At 31.4% G+C, this 26478-nt stretch overlaps 1 protein-coding gene across 4 annotated transcripts; it reads left to right on the plus strand.

Annotated features, from left to right (window-relative positions):
- Positions 1 to 124: 124 nt before the first annotated feature.
- LOC140434564 (uncharacterized) lies at positions 125 to 26478 on the plus strand. Of its 4 annotated transcripts, XM_072522913.1 has the most exons (10): positions 125 to 378; positions 534 to 596; positions 656 to 784; positions 2361 to 2718; positions 6820 to 6849; positions 7067 to 7096; positions 7459 to 7623; positions 14447 to 14702; positions 16406 to 16535; positions 23783 to 26478. In XM_072522913.1, exons 1-10 carry the CDS (start codon positions 217 to 219, stop codon positions 24002 to 24004), a joined length of 1545 nt encoding a protein of 514 aa, XP_072379014.1. In that variant the 5' UTR covers positions 125 to 216; the 3' UTR covers positions 24005 to 26478. The 4 variants fall into 4 exon arrangements, with proteins under 4 accessions (XP_072379014.1, XP_072379016.1, XP_072379015.1 ...); XM_072522915.1 differs by lacking the exon at positions 7067 to 7096 and having other exon boundaries at positions 23783 to 26477; XM_072522914.1 differs by lacking the exon at positions 6820 to 6849 and having other exon boundaries at positions 23783 to 26477.

The following is a 26478-nucleotide window of genomic DNA, read 5'->3' on the forward strand; positions in this document are numbered from 1 at the left end:
AAACATAATATTTATTCTGTGACCATTATAATATACTGTGAATACAAGGAATACAAAATACAACTAGAATATGGAATATGAAATATGACTTATGATTTAAGAAAATGAATTATTTATGGAAGGAGTGGAGGGGATGGACAATCAAATGTCAGCTGGCATGGGATTATTAAATGTTTAGTTGTTTAAGAATGTGGATTTAAAACATAAATTGAAAACATGGGAAACAACCACGGTCATGGGTCTAAATCAGGTACAGCTACTCCAAATTCAGTGGCCAGTTCTTATAACGGCTCCAGGAAGAGTATCACCAGGACAAGTTCTGGTGGAGATATTCAAGAAACTCCTAGCCCAATGCAACCTGTAGAAAAATTAGCAAAGGTGACGTTATGCTTATCTTATGTACATAATAAATTAATACTTAGCTCGCAATTTAAAGGAAGCAATATGATAAAACATGAAGTTATGTAAATGTTTACCATATTTACTATTTAACTTAGCTTTCAAGGACATGACATCTATGGAATATGTTTCAGATTCTGGCAGAAAAATCTCAAAAACTAGAGGGTGTCAATGGCATTACCAAAGATGTTTTCACTGTAAGACTAATTAGCATTAATGTTATATTGTTGTTAAACAGTAACAATAATTTTTTCAGAGATTTTTGTTCCCAAGATACCAGGTCTTGGGAGGGAAACTCTATGATCACTTTCTTAGACATAGCAAATCCAAGAATAGTTATATGTCACAAAATGCCTTCAAACAACAGTGTGAAGTGTATCTAGGTGTAAGTATATGTAACTAATAGATAAATAATATTTTTACCTTTGATATCTCAGTTTTGCAATCCTTTTTACAGTTCCGGTCCATTTATTAGCCACATGCTTTCGTTACATTAAAACAAAAGAAAAATAATAGCTTCAGTATTACGAAAAAATATCTTTGTTTTTTAACATTAGTTTTATAATAAGCTAGCTAATATAGCAAAAATATATCTTACTTATGGAGTAAGCATACCCTACATTCAGTAAAAATCTTGTGTTTCAATACCTGTGAAAATTTTAATTTCAAAATATCACTGAATGTACAAAATAAACAGATCATACTGAATGGTTTAATGGCTCATAAGGACTCTAATTCAGTAACGGGTATCTTCTAGGCATCATGTACAGCAATAAAATTTGTAATATATCCAAACAGTTTACAATAATTTATATGTAACAGCTTAAATATTTATATATCTGACATCTATATACCATTATCACAACTTAATGAAAGCTCAGGTGCCTTTCCAGCCTACTGGAAGACAACTTCTATGGACCAATTAACATTTATTTTAAGTATCATCATTTATTGCTGGTCTCTCCACAGAGTTAAATGCCCTCTTGTTTAGTAATTGATTTAATACATTTTTAATATACTCATCCCACAAGAGGTATTAAGTCCACCCACTTTACACTAATTTCTCCAAAGCATTTGATGGAATTAACCATCTTTTACTGATTTATTAGCTGCATAGGGTAAGTGGATCCATGTTTCAAATGGTGTAATTCCTACTTAACTCACAGCATACAGATTGTTGTAGTACCTGCCTTAAAATCTAGAGAAGGACCAATGGTGTTTGGTGTGCCACATGGATCTTACTTAGGGTCACTATTGTTCAACATTTATATTTTTGATATTTTGTATTGTTTTTTTTTTGTTATAGTTTATAGTGGCATACATTGGTTCGCTGATTCTTGAAAGTTTTTGTAAAAGTTAAATCTATTAATGATTGTTTTAATATTTAATCTGTAAATCTAAACAGTATAGATTTGAATATTAAGAAATGTTGCTCTGAAGCTATTTTCTTGTGGCATTTTAAAGTAATTACTATTTAAATAGGAGTAAGTCACAATTAAAGGTTAAAGTAAGTTTATTGAAGTTTCAATTTTCACTTCGGAAATTGTTCTCAAAATACAAACATTAGTAAATTAAACAAAATTTCTTTAAATAGTAATTTAAATTTAAATAGTAATTAATTAAGAAATGTTATTTAAGAAGTAGCCTGTTTTACTAAAAATATGTTTCAATTACGCTTAAAACATGAATAATATAATAACATTGGAATCAGTATCACCTATCAGGAATCAGTATGACTGTTGACAGTTTCTTAACTTTCTTGCCTCAAATTGCTAGTGTAGTATAAGTATTTTATCAAATTTTAAAATGACAAACATTTTGTTAGAGGTCTCTTTTTGTAACCTTTTTAAATGGTAACCAGTCTTGGCTGTATTTACCTCATTTTTCCTTATGCACTGGATTGTTAGTCCACTGTTTTAATACTTACATAATAAATAAACTTTAACATCAATTTATTTTAGATTATGGATGATGATAAAGTAAGAGAAACTCTAGTTAAAATGTGGGCAGTTTCAAATCAAGATACAGGAGGTGATATAATGACTCCAGATGAAATGACATGCCTGTTAATGTGTACCTACCACATAAGTATGGACCATTATTCAGAAGGTCCACAAATGTGCCTTGCTTCCAATAAAACACTGAAAGCAGTAGTTGATAGTTGTTTCCACAGTAAGAAACAATTGTCAGTACAGTTTGTTACTCATTGGATCGAACTTAATATTCCCAGATTACTATTTCCTCTTCATAGATATGCTGTTCATTGTTTGGCAACATCATGGAGAACTTTGGAAGAATGTGAGCATAGTCTTGCCAGTGGTAAGTTCACCCATGTTGTAAAATATAATTGTTATTAGTGTAAGTATTATATAAATTATCTTTATTCGTTAGGTAAAAACTTTGGATTTAGTACATAAACATAAGCAGAATTGAACTGAAACACCAAATATGAAATATAAATCATTGATACAATGATACATCCAAAAATTACAAGAAAGTCAAGCTAATTCTGGTAGAGAGGTGACATGAGTTACAAATATTATCTAGAATTTAGACTACCAACAAGTTATGGTCTGTGGAAGAAATGCCAAAAATGTTATTTAAAAAAAAAAACAATAGACTTCCTGAAATAAGCAATACTTAATAGAATCATTATTCTACATTTTAGATTTTAACAGATATAGGAAAATGCCAAGAAATATTTTCATATTTTTCAACACAAATTATTAGAATTTTGTATTCATCATTTCTCATGTAAGAGTTGAAAATGAACCTGATAATAATTAAATCTTTAAAACTATTAAAGAATTTGTCATCCTTGGTTCACCATCAATAGTCTCAAGTGTTGATTGCATGTTGAAATGTATTCAAAGATCACCTTTAAATTGGCAATCTACAGGCTTAAATGTGAAGAAAAAGGTGAAACCATGAAACAACCAAAATCATCCCCAGGAAGGCTTAGAAAACCTACCAGCAAAGACAAAAACGGAATCATAAGAAGAAAAGTACATTCCCTCTAACCAAATTCTGACTTAGATAAAATTTTAGTACAATTAAAAAAGATATTCCCGAAATAAGAGAAGATATGTTTTGGAAAACTATATGCGAATGAAACTTTTAGCTGGAAAAGTGTGTGCTTTAGTTTTTTTTTTTTTTGACTGTAGACTTAATTCATTAACTGACTGAAGATTAAACATGTGAGAAGATATTTTAGCTTTTAGGTGGACTATCTACCAGAATAAAAGGTCATGTGTTAAAGGAAAAAGAATATTATTATCCATATAGATAGATCAGAATGGTGGTTTTTTGAAGCTATTGACAATTTTCAAGGTCAGAAATATCAGTTTGTAAAATATGTTATAGGCGAAGTAACAAAGAATACAATATTCTAGTACTTCTACTTACTGAACTTGAAAGATTCTGTGGCAAGAAGAAATATCATATGTAAAATGGGAGAAGTTCAGAATAGTTTTGGAAAAGCATTTAAAGAAATTAAAGTGCCAGAAATGTGTAAAACATATTATTAAGGAAGAGCAGAAAATGTTCCAATTAGACATTTTTGTAGAAAAACACCATTCATCAAGTTATTATTAAATTAGGGGCAGTTCATCATATTTTTCCATTTAAGATGGAAATGATTAGTAAAACTTCTTCACGAAAATAGTTATAATATAAATATATGAAATATACGCACTGAGTATAGAATATTTTTTAAATATGCTTCAAATAAAAATTGTGCAGATGATCTGTGATGATTTTTTTATTTCTTGCAAATTTTAAAGACATTTCACTAATTAGTCATCTGGTACTTAATCTTCTTCTTAAAGTGCCTATCCGTTCCTGATGTTGGCGATCATCACGGCTATCTTTACTTTGTTTATTGCAGCGCGGAACAGTTCAGTGGTAGTCGTGTTATACCACTTTCATAAATTTTGAAGCCAGGAAATGCGTCTTCTTCCCGGTCCTCTCTTACCATTTACTTTCCCTTGGAGAATCAGCTGGAGAAGGCCGTAACGTTCTTGATTTCTCATTACATGTCCTAGATATTCCAACTTTTTAGTTTTGACGGTCATGAGAATTTCACATTCTTTCCCCATTCTACGCAGGACCTCCACATTAGTAACTCTGCCAACCCAGGATATACGTAAGATGCACCTATAACACCACATTTCGAAAGCTTCGAGCCGATTCATAGATGCAACAGTCAGTGTCCATGCTTCCATTCCGTAGAGCAGAACTGTGAATATGTAGCAGTTCAATAGACGGCATTTTGTTTTTAATGATATTTCTCGACTGTTGAAAATGGTTCTCATTCTAACGAATGCTGCTTTTGCTTTTATTATTCACTGTTTAATTTCTGTTGAGTGGTCCCATTGGCTATTTAAATTGGTGCCTAGATATGTATATTGCTTGACTCTTTCGATATTCTGTTGGTTGATTGTAAGTTGAGCGTTTAGTATTGGTTTTTTACTAATTGTCATAAATTTGGTTTTCTTTATGTTAAGAGCTAGTCCGTATCTGTTGCTGACTTCTGTTATGCGATTTGTTAATATCTGTAAGTCCGGCCCATTGCAATGGGCCGGACATGTGATACGAATGGGAGAGGATAGGCTACCAAAACGAGCACTGAACGCCAGAATGCAGGGAAAGAGACCAGTTGGAAAGCCAAGAAAGCGCTGGGAAGACACAGTAAGCAGCGACGCACAAGCACTTTTAGGAGTCCGAGTATGGAGAAGAGCAGCCACAGACAGACAAGGGTGGAGGCAAAAAATAAAGGAGGCCAAGGCTCATTTTGGGCTGTAGTGCCGTAGAAGAAGAAGAATATCTGTAAGTCATTCAGATTATCGGCAAAAACTATAGTGTCATCTGCATATCTAATGTTATTCAACCATTCACCGTTTATTAGTATTCCTTTCACACAACCGTCTAAAGCTTCCTTAAATACCCATTCAGAATAAATATTGAACAACAATGGAGACAAAATACAGCCCTGTCTTACTCCACGTTCTATTGCAATTTTATCAGTTAACTGGTCTTCTATTTTGATTTTGGCTGTTTGATTGTAGTAAATGTTTCTGATAATTCTAAGATCTTTGTTGTCAATTCCAATTTCTTGCATTAGAGTCATTAATTTGTCATGTTTTACTCTGTCAAATGCCTTCTGGTAATCTATAAAGCATACGTATATGTCACAATTCACATCCCTGCATCTCTGAAATAACACCCTTACAGCAAAAAGGGCCTCCCGTGTTCCCAGAGCATCACGAAATCCAAATTGTGTTCTTGTTAGTTGTTCCTCACATTTTGTACATATTCTTTTGTGGATGACCTTTAGAAATGTTTTAAGTAAATGGCTCATAAGGCTTATAATTCTATAGTCTTCGCACTTTCTCGCATTGGGTTTTTTTGGAAGATTTATAAAAGTTGACACTAACCACTCTTGGGTAACCACGCCCGTATCATATATACTGTTAAATATATTTGTCAACCATTTTATGCCATCATAGTCCATAAGTTTTAAGAATTCTGAGTGAAAATTATCAGGGCCTACTGCTTTACTATCTTTGGTGCTTTTGATGGCATATTTTACTTCTTCGACTAAATGGTGGTCCAGATTCGCAATTGGTGTTTGTTGTAATACCAGTGTTACTTCGTATATCTTCAAAAGTTTTTTCCACGTATTTAATCCAAATATCTCTTTTATGCTCTATTTCCAGTACTATGTTTCCCTGATTATCTGTCAGGAATCCAGTGTTCTTGTGTTTATATAAACCTGCCGCTTCTTTAATCTTTTTATGGAGGTTAAATGAATCATGTTTTTGTTGTAATGACTCTATCTCTGTACACTTCGAGCTAAACCAATTTTCTTTTGCTATTTTAATAGCCGTGGTACTTAATAATGCATGCATATATCTGTCAAAAAAAATAAATGTAGAAACCCATTTCTATTGTGTTAAATCCTTTTATATGACATAGTTAGACTTAGCTCTGTCTCAATACCAAATAAAGGTTAATTTTTGATCATAGTTATTCTTCATCATCCACTATTATATATTGCTTTATGAAATATAGGTAAAGCTGACAACTCACCTTCCAACAGATTGGGGATTGAATATTAAACAATTTAATTTTGTTTCCCAAGATTAAAAAATCCTGTATTAAATAATGTCTTCATTTATTTTGAGAATTTTTGACAAACATAATTTTTCGAATAATTTAGTGAATGATTACTTAAATGTATATTAATTTATAATTAATGAATAATGAATACATGTGTTGAAACTAAGTGTATAGTTTCAAAATGTTATTTTGATAAATTATTTTATAAATTTATTGACAATGTACAGAACACATAATGTATGTTTTCATATTTTTTATGAATTAAAATGTGGTATTGAAATGTGTTATTAATTTTCTCAGGTGATTCTCGTGAAAAGCCACAGATGACAGGTAAACAGTAGTTGATGTTGTGTTCACTAATCATTCATCCCTTTCTTTAGCCACTGCCTTTTTTGTTCTTCAATGTTTTTTTTAATAAACTTGATATTTAATTTTTATTTTCCCTGTCATTATCTTTTCTTTCATTTTGCTTATTAGTTTTTATTTTTAACTTGATGTCATACACTTTTTACTAATGACAATGACTAAATATTTAAATTTTTCTTAGGTGATCACTGTGAAATTCCTCCATACTCAGGTAACTAAAAATAACAGGTGTTGTCGTGACGTTAGATGCAAATGCTTCTTTTATATATAGCATTTTAGTTGCTTACAGTGTTTAAGTCATTCTAAGTTTAAAAATTGTTAACCAAAAAATCTTTGGAAACTGTTTTTTGAAGTAATCACTCACCATTTAATTAAACAGTAAAATACAATAGATTAAATATTTGTATAGATACCAAAGGTCGTTTTGCTCCATTAATCATTAGATTTCTTTTTAGTTTTCTACAGGCGCATCGTTGTAAGTGTTATAGCTTTACCAAATTGTTGCATAGCTTTTTTTCGTTAACTATTCAATTGCTTAAAATAAATAGTTTCAAAAAAAACATCTATTTCTAGGTATAGAATTGGCCACACCCGTATTAGAAGAAGCAAATCCGTTTCCTCAAGCCAAACCACATCCTCATTTGCTGACCATGAGCATGTCGTGGCTACTTGCTGGTGCGTTACCTCCTCTGTATTCAAGACCACAGAAGGCTCATTCTCCCAGCAACAGTGGAGTTGGTAAGTTTAATTTGTTACAATGCATGTTTACAATCTACTCTATACATATAGTAATAAGTAAATAGTCTATAAGTAAATTAACGTGAGTTAGATACCGTCAGTTAGGTTTTCTAAGTATTATTGCGGTAGGTCTTCTGGCCATACTCTCTTCAGTTTTCTTTCGGCAAGTGGTTGGGTACTAGGAGAACTAACTGGGAAAAATACCGCAGTAAATTAGAAGAAGATATTAGTCTACAAGTAAACCTCAAAACAACAAGAGAGATAGACGAAACATTAACGGCTTTAAACAACACTCTTATAGAGGCCGTACAAAATGCTACACCTGCGAACAATACAGGTAGCAAAGCCCAATACATCCCCGCTGAAATTAAAAAAAAACGGGTGTGGCAGTCCAGTGGGACTGCCGGTAGAAGTTACACTTCTATACACGTATTCGCCGTTACAAATTTATTTGGGAGTCAATCTGCACAATCATTACATATGTAATGCTATAGGTAAGACATAGCAGAAAGAGAAACAGAATTAATAACAACTTACTAACAACTAATAAACAACATGTGACCTGTAATAGGAGTATAGTAAATGAAGGATTGAATCAATATTTTGATGAAAATGTATATTTTTATTTTCATATATGTATGAAAGGAGTTGAATGCAAAAATTTTTTTACACATACACACATAGTAAAATTCATTGTTTATTTTGTTAATAATATAAAAATACAATACACTGCAACATAATTCAATATATACTACAATGTATATAATACAATACAAATTAAAATGCAATATTCATAAGTATTTCAAAATGACAATAATATACATAAAAAAATACACTACAATACAGTGCAACATAATTCAATATAATAATACAATACAAATTAAAATGCAATATTCATAAGTATTTAAAAATGAAAATAATATACATAACTTTTCTACTTACGCATAACCATATAATAATATTAATAAAAAAGTCCTCCCCGACTGGGAATCGAACCCCGGTCTCTCGCGTGACAGGCGGGGATACTGGCTACTATACTACCGAGGACATGACACAAACGCATTTCAAAATTGACAGTTCTGGGTCATACAGTGATTTATTGAGATTATTATTTTGAAATACAAAAGACTAATATAATTATGAACATTTAATAAATAATACAAAACATATCACATAAATAATAATATTAATAAATATTTTATTATATATATAATATTATATGTATATAAAATATATAATATATATAATATTAAATATATATACAAAAGGAACATTTTTATATTCGAGAGAGGAAGAGAGAGAAAATATATCTTCTGTCTCTCTCTTACTCATTATCTTACATATGTAATGATTTCACAGATTCACTCCCATACAAATTTCCAACGTGGAACGCGCGTATAGAAGTATAACTTCAAAAAGTTGGTAGCTCAAAAAAGGAAAGCTAGGACAATGGCACCAAACCCATGCCCCAGCAGACAAGACTACATTAAACAGGCTAAGCAATCAACTAAAATCCACACTTAAACAGGCACAAGAACTGTCATTTACAAACTACATAACAAATCTAATCCGGTACGATAACTCAATATGGAAACCGATCAAAAACTCCAAAAAACCCAAGACTCCGGTACCTCCAATTAGAAACGTACAGGGACTAACACTACAGTGGGCCAGAAGTGATAAAGAAAAAACAACGCTATTTACCCAGCACCTAGCTCAAGTATTTACTCCCAACAACGACGCTCCAGATATTGAAATTGAAAGGGACATAAATAACATTCCAGAGAACATACCAGTAATCAGACTACTAACCAAAAATGAAGTTCAACAAGAAATCCAATATTTAAACATTAGAAAAGCTACTGGGCTGGACAAAATAACACCCAAGATGAAGAAGGAACTACCAGATAAAGAAATCATACTGATTACTCTCATCTTCAATGCTATTCTACGAAACTACTGGCTAAAGCTCTTTAAAACCGCTGAAATAATACTAATCCCAAAAGCAGGAAAAAATCCAAACGAAGTTTCATCATACAGGCCAATAAGCCTACTACCAGTCGTATCCAAAGTACTTGAAAGGTTACTGTTACAAAAAATTAACTCGGACCCCAATACGGAGGAATGGATACCCAACCACCAATTTAGCTGTCGAAAAAAACACTTGACAATACAGCAGGTTCATAGAATAGTACACACCATAAATTCTGCAATGGAAAGCAAACACTACTGCACAGCTGCTTTTCTAGATGTTAGTCAAGCCTTTGATAAGGTTTGGCACACAGGCCTGATTTTCAAAATCAAGAAATATTTACCCATCACGTACCTGAAACTGTTAAAATCCTATTGGAGTGGAAGAGAATTCCGAACAAGAATAAATGAAAATAATTCCAATAATTTTCTTATAAAATCTGGTGTTCCACAGGGCAGCGTTCTTGGACCAATATGATATGTGCTATACTCAGCAGATCTACCCTCCACTGATGAAACCATCACTGGCACGTTTGCAGATGATGCTGTCATCCTTGCAGCCGACGAAAATCCAATTATAGCATCTAACATTCTACAGGTACAACTGAATGAAATCGAGACATGGTATTACAAGTGGAGAATTAAAATGAATGAAACAATATCAGTCCAAGTGACTTTTACCTTGAGACGAGACCCGTGTTCCACAGTTTCACTTAACAATATCCAACTTCCCCAATCCTCTAGCACTAAATACCTAGGAATACATCTTGACTCAAAACTCACCTGGAAAGAACGTATTCTTAAGAAGCGGAAACAAATTGACCTAAGAATGAAAGATCTAAACTGGTTAGTAGGCAGGAAGTCGAAACTGAGCCTTGAAAACAAAATCATTGTATGCAAAACCGTCATAAAACCTATCTGGACGTATGGAATCCAACTCTGGGGATGTGCGAGAAGGCCATAATTCAAAGATGCCATTCAAAAATACTCCGAACGATAGCTGATGCACCTTGGTACGTGTCAAACCTAACACTTCATGAAGACCTAAGAATCCCGTTCGTACAGGATGTAATCACTAAATACAGCACGAAGCACCATGAAGCACTGGAATCACATAGTAACCCCTTACTCCAACCTCTGCTAGAACACCAAGCCAATGGGAGACTCAAAAGGAACTGGCCAGCTGACCTGAAAAACGGTTAAAGTGGTCTTGTCATTGGAGAAGACCTCACCACGCCAATAGGAGCCCCTTGCTCCGCAGCCAGCAAATTAGCTTAAAAGAACTTTATTTGTGTTTGGATTGCTAAAGATTGTGTCATAATAAAAAAAAGTGGTTGGGTGAATTATTTATCAGTTCGTTGTTGTGATCAGTGGTACGATTTTTAGATTTTATTGAAACATTCAATTCGTAAAAGCGTTAGGAAATTTTGTGAACTAAAGTGATGATGTCGCAAACAAAGTTGCATTTTTCAAAGTGATATAGTGAATATTAGTAATCTGGGATTTGGGGTCACTGAACATGAATATCATAACGACGATGGTCTCCGATGCCCTTGGTGTTCATGTTGAGCCTCGCCTACTGGCGTTTTATGGCAATTCGATACAAAATCAGTGCAAACTTTTTACTCGGGGGTTTTATGGTCGTTTAACACGAATATCATGACGTCGATGGTCTGCGACGCGGCACCTGGTGTCCAGGACGGGTGTCGTCTTCTGGAGTTTTATGATAAATCGATAGAAAATCAGTGCAAACTCGTTCGTCGAGAGTTTTTGTCGTCACTGAACATGAATATCATGACGGTGATGGTATCTATGGTACCTGATGCTTAGGGTTGATCTCGTGAAGAACCTCATCTCCTGGAGGTTCATGGGAATTAGAAACAAAATCATTCCAAACTCGTTACTTGGGTATCTTGAACACTAATTAGGGTAGGAGGTACCCACCTTCTTTTCATAAGCTTTATCGAATATTGAAAAAATATATATTCTAAACATTTTAAAAATGTGTCTCTTTTAATGCAGTTAGTAGCATTGTCAAAGTGCTACCATCGGTCCAACAGTCGTGCTGCTCCCGACTTTTAACTTACAGTTGCTAACTTGTTACCTTCACGTTGTAAAACCAAAGGTTTTTTTTTCGAATTGTTCGCTAAATATTCTTAATAAATAGTAGTATTATTACTCAATATAATTATATATTTACTCAATAAAAGAACATTTGATATATTTTATATTTATAAATGTCAGCTTCCATCAGCTCGGATCGTTTGATTAATAATATTTCTCCATTGGTCGCGGTCATCTGCTACATGTACTGCCTCAGTATTCTGTTTGTTGAGAAGCTTTTTCGTAATGACTGTCACGAGATGTGTCGCGTTGGCGTTGACTCTGAGGCCTACCTTGAAACACCAACCGCTCCATTTTATGATCACTTCGATGGATATGACCAAAGAACTTTAAAACTCTAGAGTAAACAGTACTAGAGAGACGCTGATAGTTGTAAATATACAGCTATCGAAAAAAAAATCGTAGTTGCGATAAGCATGGAGTACCATAAATATACGGCACCACAATGCTGAATGACGTGACGATAATGGTTTGACTTTAAATGACCTTATTTATGAATTTTTTTACATTACTGACAAATAACTCTCAATATATATATACCAGTATCTGAATATCTGATTTCTTTAAAATACAATTTTAAAGAAAATAAAATAGCCTAAAATAGTTTAAATCCTGTTATGTTGTATATATATATATATATATATATATATATATATATATATATATATATATATATATATATATATATAGATAGATAACGACATTGTTTTGTTGACCATAGGAATTAAGATTTATTGCAATCCCATCTCTAGAGTATATATATTATAATTCTCTAAAACTAATTTTTTGGTTATTTTTTAGCCTTAATAGCAATACAAATAAATAAGTAAGTAAATAAGTAATATGCTTTATTGTCACTGAAAATTGTACAAATTTTATGTACAAAGCTTATAACAATAAGACAAGAAAGAAGAAAAAAAAAACAGAATAATTGTACTTTTAAATAAACAAAAAACAATAAAATTCTTCCAAACTTAAACATAAAAAATACTACCTAAGAACCCACAAACTTCGTAAAATGTACCTAATAAAAAATAAAAATTAGGAAAGCAGATTAACGAATTAAGGGCTCAAATATTCCACCTCCTTGTGCTAAACAGTAACCAAATCTGTCATACAGATTTCTCCTCATATTTTGGAGTAGGGCTGGTGTAATGCTTGCAGAGAAATGAAGTAAGCAGAGTATGGGACGGTTGGGCCAGACAGTGTGACGTCACTGGCGCCAATGTCGGTAAGCATTGGATCTACACTACCGACCAACGCGTAACTTAGCATGGTTCCGAACCTTTAGTCGTGACCGAAACCATATAGGGGAGGGGGTAACGAATACGTTAACACAAAAAACATAGATGGCGGGGTATTGCCAAAAGGACACTAAGCTTGTAACGTCTAAACGGCTCAGCGTACAACAACGTGCAAGGTATCGTCGGAAAGGGAAGGGCCAACAAATACGTAGACATAGAAAAAAACATGGTGTCGTATTGTCAAAAAGACACTAAGCTTGTAACGTCTAAACGGCTCAACGTACAACAACGTGCAAGGTATCGTTGAAAAGGGGATGGGGTAACGAATACGTTAACACAAAAGAACAAACGCAAAAGACAATGCCAAAACGGCACTATATCGTATCTCTGTCGTTATTAGTGTCATATTACTACGTGTAACACGTTAAATGAAAGAGGAGGGGATAACGAATACGTTAACAAAAAAAAAAACAAAGACATTACCGAAACGACACTTTACCGTATCTCCGTTGCTATTGGTCCGATCTTTGCGAATGAGGGCTCGTTGACAAAACGGCACTATATCGGAGCTTCGTTGCTATTGATCGGATTTTAGCATAATAGACGTTGAAGGAAAGGAGAGTAGTCACTGAGGCTAACAGAGAAACAAACAAACATGACAACATCGCCAAAAATTGCGCACTGAGGCTAACAGAGAAACAAACAAACATGACAAAATTTCCAAAACGTCGCACTGGGGCTAACAGAGAAACAAACAAACATGACAACATCGCCAAAATGGAAAGGTGACATGAAGCTTGTAGTGTCTTAACGGAGCAATTTTGCCCTTAATTCGACTAGGTTTGTGGCCCTTTCAAACTGATAAATGTTTTCAGTAAAGGTGATAAAGGTTTCAATCTGGAGATCTAGCTGGACATTCCATTGCATCTCTATAAATAAATAATCATCTAACAGATTTTCTAAAATTTCCGGGATCAGAGGATAAAATGAGTTGACACATTGAGTTTTTGAGGGTGTTGAGTATAAGTTTCCCTAAACCAATGTGGATTGGGTATTCGGTCAAATAAAGACAATGTTTACTTTGCCATTCAGGTTTCAATCTGGAGATACAGGAGAAAATACAAACGAACCGCGACAAATAATTATCGCCGAATACGAAGAATAATTTCTCAGGTCATGAGAAATGTAAGATATGGGTTTTAATCAAGCTTTTGGACTTCTGGGGCAGACCGAGAGTGGCATCTACTAGAGAAATAATGGGCAGGACTTAGAGATTAGTCGATCGAGATGGTTTTTGAAAATCAAAAGACATCGGAAAGCGTTGTAAACCGTTATAATATAGTAGTATTTGTTTTAAATCTACATTGAAATGTTATAAATGTTTAAGTTTCAAATATGATGCGTCTTAATAATTTTAATATATAATTTATAGTATAAGTAACAATTTATGATTTTAAGTTTATAGTAGAATTTTTTCTTTTAAGGATTGGCAAACATGTCATTTCTTGCGAAACTTGTTTGTTCCATTCCATCCCATTGGTCGATCTTATACGATTCAGACGAAATGGGTCTTGGTTCGAACCGTTTTCTTCATCACGTGATGAATTACAAAGGACCAACTTTAATTCTTATTAGAGTCCAAGATGGTCAAAAGTTTTGCATCGCGTCACCTAACGAATGGCGAGAATCACATCACTATTGGGGTGGAGAAGAATGTGCCGTATTTCAGCTATTACCAAAGTAAGTGCAAATGTTTTTTAATAGAGACCTATCGGTAAATTGTTTAAGTACAATTTTGAAACTTCAATTTTTATTTGGTGGCAGAAAAGCTGAGAAGGTTAGAAATACGTCTTCCCCCAACATATTTTCTGAAATATAATACTAAAAAGTAATGTTTTTGGTAATTGAACTAAGTCACCTATTAGTTGTTTTATTAGATTTCATTAAAAATGGCGGACGGGCGCCATTTTAATAAATTATTTTAAATGGAATCATATGGTAAGTAGTACCTCATGTGAAAGCTAGTTTCAAGTTATTTTCAACGAGATCTACACAGTTTCAACCCAAAACGTCATAATATTCATTTCAATTATAAACAATTACGGCATCTTATTTTTGGAAATAAAAATTAAATCAATAATTTATCAGCTAAATTAGATATGTACGCATAAATCAACTTAGTATATTGCTTTAAATTATTTTATATAAACATTATTTTACTCCATTCTTATAGACGAAATTATTCAATTAAGATTATTGCTTTAACCCTTTCAGACACGAGACAAGAAATAATACAAATAAAAATCTGAAACTTGCCAGCCTTTTTCATTATTTTTTCGAAAATGTAAGAAGACATAGAATTTGGCTATCCCTTTTGGTTTTTGATTTATTGAATTTCTTCTACAAGAACAAAGTTACTTTACGTAGTTACAGTAAAATTGCAAGAAAAAAATTAAAAACTGAAATATATTGAATTATCACAAAAGCAAGTACAGAATTATATTACTCTTCATATATATGAAAGCAGTTGTTTAGCAGAATGTGCGATCTATATATACTAAGCAAAAAATCAGGCTTTCTTCCTTTTTCAATGAAAGCTCTGCGACAGTAAGTTTATTTAAGCTATTAATAATAAAATGTAGGGATTTTATGCTTTATGTTTCCGACAATGAACCTGTCAAAATATTCCCAAGTTGAGCCAACGGCCATATTTAAACTATAACTTTACTGTTATACAATAATTACCGAAATATTCTAGTTACAAAACGTTCTACAGATACCCACTTATCTTTTCCTACAATAAATACGTAATTGGAAAAATTATTTCTGTTATTAAGAAGTTCTTAAAATTTTTGCACAGAGTGTACCAACGAGGCGAGGAGAGATTTTTCTTACGAATACGTTCCCACTTAGTCTTCTACGCAGATGGCAAAATATTCAAGTCTCGAGCTATATTTGACGAGTAGTATTTGCCATGATCCCATTTAAAAATTTTGATGATTACGTAGCTGTATCTCATCAAAAACTATGAGCAGGCATTCTAATTCTCGGTAAGATAGTTTCGAGACTTATTAAGTCGAAATACGTATCAACAGATACATAGACGCTTTGTACGTGAAATCAAATCTTTGCTGTCTTTTTCATTTCATTCTAATTCTGTTTACTCAAGAAAATTGTTAATTTAAGTTTATTATTCAGAATATTATAATGGCCATTTTTAATGTTCATGTCATTAAGACGTAATAAAGTCAATAAACGGGTACTTTAGTTTAGTTAATTTATTATTATATAATAATAAGCTAGGTGGGGGAAACTTTAGACGCACACTCTATAGTGGACACCTCAGCTTTATCTTAATCAGTTAAAAATGCAGTTTATTTTATTTTGGCTTTTACAAATTTAATTAACCGTGTGAGATATTTTAATTGTCTTTGTGTTTTTAGGTTTCAACTATTAGAAAGGGGTCCCAAAATGTTATATTTGAATTTTAGCGTAAGAGGATATCCACATGGGCTTCGAGTAGGTAGTGATCCTAGAGCTCCATTTATTAGCATCGACGGCGGCTTTGAAAAGGTATTTATTTTTAATTGCTCCATTGTTCGTAATATATCCAGTTAAAAGTCAAAGTTTAATCCAGTTTAAAAGTTAAAGTTAAAGTTGAGTCCTCACGGTGCGTGAATATCTCCCCCAAATGTAGGTATGTGCCTCTGGGTACGTTGAGTACAGTTGCCGTGGTCAACATGCTTACTTTTCTTTTGAATAAGTTACCTACAATACGTAATAAAATAAAACAAAAAAATTTTGAAGTTATACTTCTATACGCGCGCTCCACGTTGGAAATTTGTATGGGAATGAATCTGTGAAATCATTACATATGTAAGATAATGAGTAAGAGAGAGACAGAAGATATATTTTCTCTCTCTTCCTCTCTCGAATATAAAAATGTTTCTTTTGTATATATAATTTAATATTATACAGTGTGGTCCTTAAGTAATTGTACAAAAAGAAACCGTAGATTCTACATTTTAAAATATTACGATTTAATCCAAATTGTTTTAATAAAATGTTGATATTAAGAAAGATACAGGGTGTTAAAGTGGAAATTTAAAATTTTAATTTTCGCTCTAACTTTTATGTTTGTAAACATTTATGTACCAAAATTCATAACTGGGTCTTATTGAACATCATAAATTATAATTTGATGCATGGTTTAATGTAGCTGATAGAGGGCGCCACATATGCCACATATGTGGCATACATTTGCACTTAACTTTTTTGCTCTTTAAGTTACCGGTGTTTGTGATATAAAATATTAAAGATACATTATTTTAACAAAAAAAAAGGTATACTTGTTAATAATTTCAAAACTCAACAGTTTTCGAGATAATCGCATTTTACAAATCCACTACATAATTCAGATTTAACGCAATTACTCCAAGCAACGAAAGAAAATTAGACAAAAACATCAATACTTCTGAATTTTTGTATAAAATGCCTTTATTAAAGTTAATAGTTAACGAACTATTAAATGAAATAAATATATTAGCAGGATAGAATAGTAGGATTTGACAAAATAACAGAATGATTTGATTTTACATCAAACATTTTACGTTTTGTATTAAATTAAAGTCATAATCAAAATATTTTATTTATAAACCAAATTAAGCAATAGTTAAACTAAATAACATTAAACTTTTTGTCAAAGTAAGTGTTCGATATGTCCACCATTTTCTTTAATTAATTTGTCAATACATTCCATAAATGATCGTCTCATATCAAATAGCATCGTTGGTTCTAAAGAAACTGCTGCAGTATTTATAATAAGTATTATAAGTATAATAATAAGTATTCTTTTGGGATTTTTATTCATTAAGTAATTATATTAATATCTCACCACATGGCCAAGGAATATGATTACCAGGAACAATCCAACGTTCAGGAAAGTTGTATTTAAGTACGTTCTCACTGCCCTCTCTCTATAATGTGGTGGTGTACCATCTTGCATAAACCACATATTTCGCCTTAAGTTTGATGACAATTCTTCCAATAAATCAAATAAAATCATTTTATAAAAAATGTAAATAAATATCACCATTCAAATTACAAGGTAATTCGCATGTCCGTAAAAAATAATTACCAATTGTTTCAAACCATACGTTTATTTAAAATTCATGTTTAAAATGCATATCGTATGGTTTGGTACCATTTGTAATTATTTTTTATGGACATGCGAATTACCTTGTAATTTGAATGGTGAGATTTATTTACATTTTTTATAAAATGATTTTATTGATTGGTACACCACCACATTATGGAGAAAAGTGCAGTGAGAACATAATTAAATACAACTTTCCTGAACATTGGATTGTTCGTGGTAGTCATATTCCTTGGTAATGTGGTGAGATATTAATATACTTATTTAATTCATAAAATTCTCAAACGAATACTTTATTATTATATTATGTTTATTGTTATACTTATAATACTTATTATAAATACTGCAGCAGTTTCTTTAGAACCAATGATGCTACTTAATATGAGACAATCTTTTGTGGAATGTATTGACAAATGAATTGAAGAAAATGGTGGACATATCGAACACTTACTTTGACAAAAAATTTAATGTTATTAAGTTTAACTATTTCTTAATTTGGTTTATTAATAAAATATTTTGATTATGACTTTAATTTAATGGAAAACGTAAAATGTTTGATGTAAAATCCAATTATTCTGTTATTTTGTCAAATCCTACTATTCTATCTTGCTAATATATTCATTTTATTTAATATTTCGTTAACTATTAACTTTATTGAAAACATTTTATACCAAAATTCAGAAGTATTAATGTTTATGTCTAATTTTCTTTTGTTGTCTGGAGTAATTACGTTAAATCTGAATTATGTAGTTGATTTGTAAAATGCGATTATCTCGAAAACTGTTGAGTTTTGAAGTTATTAACAAGTATATCTTTTTTTTGGTAAAATAATGTATCTTTAATATTTTTTATCACAAACACCGATAACTTAAAAAGCAAAAAAGTTAAGTGCAAATGTATGCCACATATATGGCATATGTGGCGCCCTCTATCAGCTACATTAAAGTATGTATCAGATTATAATTTCTAATGATCAATAGTATACAGTTATGAATTTTTATACATAAATGTTCACAAACATGAAAGTTATAGTGAAAATTAAAATTTTTAACTTCCACTTTAACACCCTGTATCTTTCTTAATATCAACATTTTATTAAAGCAATTTGACTTCAATCGCAATATTGTAAAGTGTAGAATCTATGGTTTCTTTTTGTACAATTACTTAAGGACCACCCTGTATATATTATATATAGATATATACACATATATTATATATATAATAAAATATTTATTAATATTATTATTTATGTGATATGTTTTGTATTATTTATTAAATGTTCATAATTATATTAGTCTTTTGTATTTCAAAATAATAATCTCAATAAATCACTGTATGATCCAGAACTGTCAATTTTGAAATATCTTTGTGTCATGTCCTCGGTAGTATAGTAGTTAGTATCCCCGCCTGTCACGCGGGAGACCGGGGTTCGATTTCCAGTCGGGGAGGACTTTTTTATTAATATTATTACATTATTGTCATTTTTAAATACTTATGAATATTGCAGTTTAATTTGTATTGTATTATTATATTAATAACAAAATAAACAATGAATTTTACTGCAGAGTATGTGTAAAAAAATTTTTGCATTCAACTTCTTTCATACATATATGAAAATAAAAATATACATTTTCATCAAAATATTGATTCAATCCTTCATTGTTAGTAAGTTGTTATTAATTCTGTTTCTCTTTCTGCTATGTTCTACCTATAGAATTACATATGTAATGATTGTGCAGATTGACTCCCAAATAAATTTGTAACGGCGAATGCGTGTATAGAAGTGTAACTTGCACCGGCAGTCCCACTGGACTGCCACACCCGTTTTTTTTACATTTTTAAATAAATTGTTCGGTTAAATAAATAATTTAGTAACAAACAAATTACATATTCACAAAGTTCGCGAAAAGTAGGTATAAATTAAAAAAGAAACACTAAAATCCATCGAGCTTTTTCGGAAATATACGTGACTGAATATTTTATATTATTTTTGGAGCGCACGAGTAAAATACTTCCATCCCTTGCCCCTCCAAGAGGTCAGAGATTGTACTTCATTTTTGAAGCTTTACCGACGACTCTCCTGAAGTGCAAATTGAACCAAAATTTTTTTTACATAAACTTTGAATATTCAAAGTTAAAATGGTGCAAATTACATTCTTTAATTGTTATAAACAAATAAACTGTGAATTTAGGTCAAATTTTTTTGTTTTTAAATTCCTGAAAAAATATACGCTTTCTGAATATGTAAAAATAATTATTTTGCGAACAATATCAAAAAATTTATTCTATTTATTTATAAGCATAAAATTAGCATATTTTTGAAAAAATGTTTTTCAAGATTAAATGTTTTTCTTCAATTTTTTTTACTATTTTCAAATAAGAAGTCTAATTCTTTCATTTGATAACCGAAAAATTGTTCTGCATAACTGCATTTTTTTCTGACCTATGTTATTGCAAAAAACAGCTGTCTGGGATAAACAAATAGACTAAAATTTAAACAATTCAATGAATCGCTTGGGGACTTTTATCACATATTAAGCATGATGAAACCCAACTTTGGGGAAAATTTCAAAGCCGTAGAACAATTTTTGCAATAGTTATACGAGCCCTAACACCTATATAAAGGGACAAACTTAAATACATGCAAAATTCAGATAGTTTTCAGTTTATTTTAGTCTAATCATGTTTTTTACTATACTACTATGTAAATAGTTAATCATCAATAATATAGGTACAATCAGCAACCCAAAACAAAATATATTTACTATAACAGAACTAATTAATAATAAAGAGTGTTTATTTTATAGACAACTAAATATTGGGACATAGAACGAAATTTATTTTTAAAATTGAGTAGCATCGCCCTTAGAGCTCGAATTCGGTTCAGCATTTATTCGACTAAGGATCTGCAATGTTCAGAGGTAGGTTTATTGCAAATCTGATTTATTTTGGCTATTAGGTTTGTGTAATGGTCGTTGAGGATTATTCGTTAGTGTCTCTTTCATTATATATAATATTTAACTTGGAAATAATTATAACTTGGAGTTCAAGAGCCGGACGGGCTTTTAATAGTCAAAGTCGAGAAATAATTGCTAATGTTTTAGCCTTAGATTGTATTACCATCAAATTCATACTTGTCATCATATATTACATTCTGTTCATAGTTAAAAATTAAATGATCTGGTATTATTGAACATATTAGTGGGAATTACATTTTTTAGGTAAGTGGTCAATCGGCAAAAATGTTTGGCCGAAACATGCGAACAGTTTTGCAATCTCAGTGCTTAACTTATCGTTGTTATACGATATATTCTTTTTATCTGCTGTTTGTGTTTGATTGCTTTATCTGTGTGTCTTTGAATGTGTTACTGTTAAATTAAAAAGAATTTAAAATATTAAAATGATAGTAAGAATCATATAATTATTGCCTTATTTAAATATTTATTTTAAAACTTTAAACATTTACCATTGAAACAATGAAGATTTCCAAGTAGGATCTTTGAAAATGAAAGTCTCTTAATCGTATTGTAATGACATCATAATTATCTATTGTTTAGTAAATATTATATTTTAATCAAATCATAATTTTTGTTTTTCTTCTGTGGTGAACTTTTTATTAAGAATAGTTTTTATGTAAAATGCGAGATAGACTGTTTGTTCATTTGTATAAAAATTTTTGGGACACTGTATATCATACCTGACTAAAAATTACTCCCTTATCCTTTTAGTCATTAAATTGTTGTTTACATTATTTGAAACTCGTTTTTTTTAGATATCATACTAAAAATAGCCAATATTACTGTGACCATCCACATATTGACAACATTGTAAAAATTTTAATATCTGGCGAGTGTCTATAAAGCGGTACAATGTTTGTAAAGTGTGTAAATTCCATCCTTTTCTGTCCGAATTCTTTCTCTTTCTGCGCACTGGAAGCTCCGCCTTGTCACGATATTCCAGTAACTTACCTTCAGTATTTATTCGATTCACTCAATTTGACAAGAAATTATTTATAGAATATAGTTTGACGTATGTTAAAATGTCCGGCTGTATTGTTTTCGCAGCCTAATTGTCCTATATTGTTTGATTTTTAGCAGTTAATTCTAACTGTCCCATTATATAGTTGTCACTAATTTTTACATATTTTGATTTTGATCATCGTTATAGAATTATTAGGTTATGTGGGTTGTATTACACAATATTGATTACGTTTTGTGATTATATATCATTTAAAATATTGCTTATTCAACATTATTATCATAACTATTAAAAAATAATAATAAATTAAAAGTCAAACGCCTGAATTTGTTATATATTTTAATTTGTCCCATTATTATAGTTGTTACGGCTCGTAAATAAATTACTTTTTTCAAAATTTTGCTCATTTTTTGCATTTATCTAAACAACAAATAGGTATATAAGTTTTTGCAAGTCGTCATTTTGAAGCTTTTTGCATGATGTAAAAAATGGTTACGCCAATAAACCTTCATAACCTTATGTCTTTCAATGATAAATCAAAAACGCCAAAAAGTACATTAATTTTTTCACACTAATTTATTTATAAATAAAAATTGTCAATGAATCTCAAGCCCGAAATGGTTAGAATATTTTTGTATAAATATTATCCATTAAAAAAAACCTTTCAGTGTCCTGGCTTTTTGAGTGTCACAAACAGGGTATATTTATGCCTTATTACCCTGTTCTAGTAGGAGAATTTCTCTCTTGTTGCTATCTATTCTACATACAAATTTGGTATTGTATATACCTACAAATAAACAATGTTGATTAAAACTTACGTCGAATTTGTGCTTTCACCACCATTAAAGGTAAACTAATCTGCACTAACTTGAAACTTAATTTCTTTCTAATTTGCTACATACTTCACTTTACTTGATAATATATTATTGAAGGCCATTACTATTAACAACTACTGCCAAAGATGTATTTTATCTCCAAAGATGCTTTCAAATATCACCTGTATCGGCGAAAAAGCCGGTACTGCCTCACTAGCGGACCTCCACCTGATCCCCTCAAGATATCATCTGGGAATAATTTTATTTCCCACGCATGTATGATTTTTCGCCGGTAAAATTCACTCTTCGCCTCTTCACTCCGCTGCGCTGCCCCAGCCAGCGCAGCGGAGTGAAGAGTCTCACCTCCTGACCTTGAATAACCCAATCGGCGCTCTATATTTTGATATTACATCTATCTTGATTGAAAACTCTTTTTCTGAAAAGTAATTCTTTTTAAAATTTCTATGGGCGTAACAGAGAAGCAACGATTTAAAGAGAAAGGCAGTAAATAACTATCTTGGTAGAGGCATCTTGACAAATGTAAATAACAGTTGTTGTGCTTATTTGAGAGAGGCAATTGTAAAAGCGTGTTACCCAAAATAATTTGAAAATAAACATTTAAATTTTGTTTATTCTCGTTTGAGGAGAAACTAAATAAAGTGTTTTTCTTCAAAGATTATAAGATGTTTATAAAAAGCTTTCATTCGAATATATAAATGTAAGACGCCAATTTAAAACCTTATACAGGATAAAAGAAAAATGCTGAAAAAAAGAAAAATTCATTGCATTAAATCTGCTTTTATTTGATTCATGTATTTTTTTGTTTGACTTTGCTTTTTTATGTCCTCAATAATTAGTAAATTTTTGTCTAGATTGAGTGGCAAAAGATTCCTTATTATCTAGAATGTATAGAAGTATGGGGTTGTGGAGATCAGGTGAGTAGGGAACGACAACTGGAAGTTAAAAAATGGGAAATGAAGGAAGCCGAAAAACAACGCGTTGTGAAATTAAGCGCCTCTGACTGGTTGGACCACCCAGATAGATATTTACTTCAGCTAGCAGGTAGACCAGAATACCACCAAAATCAATCATAGCTTAGGGCTTTTTTGATTAGACCAATTTTTTTACTTCACGTGCTCCAAGGGAGCTGCAAATGTATAGAATATATATGGCGGCTTTCTAAAATACTAAAATGTCCATCTGATTATTGCATTTTCTTATACAGTTAATTGTGTATTACGAAATATATTTCATTATTGATATTAATATTGCTTTACATCTTAAGACTATATTGCATATATGGTGCTGTAAAATTTTAAAAATGAAAAAAGTGTAAAATTGTGTTGTAAATTATATATTTAAACACTTTCAGAGCAGTAGCTAGTGATTATCCACAGCGTGTATGTGACACTAAAACACAGCACAGTGGCACAGCTACTAATACTTCTTGTTTAATTGCGTTGACCTTGTATGTGTATTTTGATCTAATTAATTGTTATATCGGGCGATAAAAACGAGAAAGGTAGCAGATTGTAAAACCAGCCATTCTTGAATATTACTGTTATATAATATCAAATAAGGGGAGTATGATTATCAGTATCAGCGGTAATATAGTCCCAGCTGAGGTTTGACCTATCGTCAATGTTTGACAATTCTACATCATTCTAACTTTACAACCCTGCGTGGATACTAGCCTGCCAAAAAGTCCAGTCCTATCTATCGTCTTCCTCCGCCAAGCACGTATTCCCATAGTTCTCATGTCTTCACTGATGTTATCAAGAAACCTTCTTCTGGGTGTTCCTCTTCTTCTCTAAAAAATATTCTTCTCTACCTTCTCTTCTTATTCTACTAAAAAATAATATTTCTTTATTCATTTCGCATTTGGCGAATGATGTGGCCTGCTCTGAGTATTTATTTCATGTTGGTTACTTCTCCCATCCATTATTTTCTTTTTCGATTTTTAAGTTTCATATGGAACTTGCAACATTGAATTTTCCTGGATCTTTGCCATTTTATCAATATTTATCTTTTTGTGTCCAGTGAACCATAAGGAAAAATTGAGAGTATACACTGATTTAATGATTTATTACAGACGTTGAATTCTATCTGGTTTTTGCATTTGAGTAAGATTTATCTATATTTGTATTACAAAGGTTATTATCTATCGCGTCTAGTATCACTAACGAAATGGTTTGATTCTCTCGGTCAAAAAAAAACAATATTATTTTTAATAGGTTTTTTCGAACAATTCACTTTATTGATTACGGTTTAAAACGTGATAAAACTAAGCTTAATTATGTGTTACCCTAACCAAAGTTTAAATTAAGTCATTTTGATTAACATTTTTCGTAACGTCATTTGTGTAACCGCTAGGAAAAGTGCTGACGGTATCATTACACTTGCTAACTTTGGTGGTTTGAGAGAAACATGTTGGAAAATTGGGAAAACCTATATAATAAAATGTATTGGAAACGTTGTTGTATAAGAATTACTTTCTGCGTATCTTTGAATGCTTTAAAGATGTTAGTCTTAATTGATATTTTATTTACACCAAATGCCAATTATAGTGAAGTTTCATCGCGCAGAACGTGCCATTTAAGCGGCATTGGTTAAGAATGTCGTGAAACTGAAATAGTGGCGGCCGCCGAGCTATGTCTATCCGAATGGCTGATAACATTTAGTAGTAACTTATACTTCGCAGATACGCTACAGAATGAATGCCGAGCTTCCAATCGTTTCTCCGGTGGGAGTAGTCCAACGCCACGAGGAGAAAGTGCGTCATCAGCGCAACCGGCTGCAACCTCATCATAATTGCCGTTTGCTTTAGTATGATTTATTACTGCATTTTATAACTATGCAGTAGTGTATGTATCATCCCACTCAAAATTTAAATTTTTCGGAACAATAAAAAGAGTATTCGATAAAAAGTTCACAAATTTGTAAAAACAAATTGATGCAGAACAATGCTTCCTTGATAAAATTGATTATGACTTATATATTAATAATAGTATATTAAGGTATATATTATAAATAACGATTATTGTCCGAAACAGATGATTATTCTAGTATTTTAGAAAGAAGTCTATAAATTAGTACTTAGACTGTGGATACTTAAAATTTTAAACTACTTAAAAATTCAAGAAAAAAATGACTGTTTAAATGCCATATAAGATGCTTTAAACTTATATACGCAGAGATTGTAACATTTATAAAAATACAATTGTTAATAAAATAAACAAAAAAGGAAATATATTTTTATAATATGATTATATAATTCTAAAAATTCTAATACATTATTTATTAGTTATCGTTTTCTCCAGATGAGTACTTAATTTGTACTAAACATTAATTCTGCATAACGTACAAAAAGCTAGTAATCCAAAATTATTATTAAAAGTAAATTTCCAAGTTCTATTGCCCGAATTTCATATTATGATTTTGCTGTTTAGATTTGTAGGAATAAAGTTGCAGTGAAAACTGTTTTTTCACTTATCTACCAAAACGTTTTTATTAAATGCTTTCGTAATTAACCTGACTCCTTGGTAGTTATACAGTAGACTCCCTCTAT

Source organism: Diabrotica undecimpunctata, chromosome 2 (assembly GCF_040954645.1).
Source record: "Diabrotica undecimpunctata isolate CICGRU chromosome 2, icDiaUnde3, whole genome shotgun sequence".
Taxonomy (NCBI): domain Eukaryota; kingdom Metazoa; phylum Arthropoda; class Insecta; order Coleoptera; family Chrysomelidae; genus Diabrotica; species Diabrotica undecimpunctata.

Coding starts and splice junctions, on each gene's coding strand:
- LOC140434564 (XM_072522913.1), top strand. CDS start 217: ATGGGAAACAACCACGGTCATGGGTCTAAATCAGGTACAGCTACTCCA. Junction 785..2,360: donor AGTGTGAAGTGTATCTAGGT/GTAAGTATATGT, acceptor AATTTATTTTAG/ATTATGGATGATGATAAAGT. Junction 16,536..23,782: donor TCGACGGCGGCTTTGAAAAG/GTATTTATTTTT, acceptor ATTTTTGTCTAG/ATTGAGTGGCAAAAGATTCC.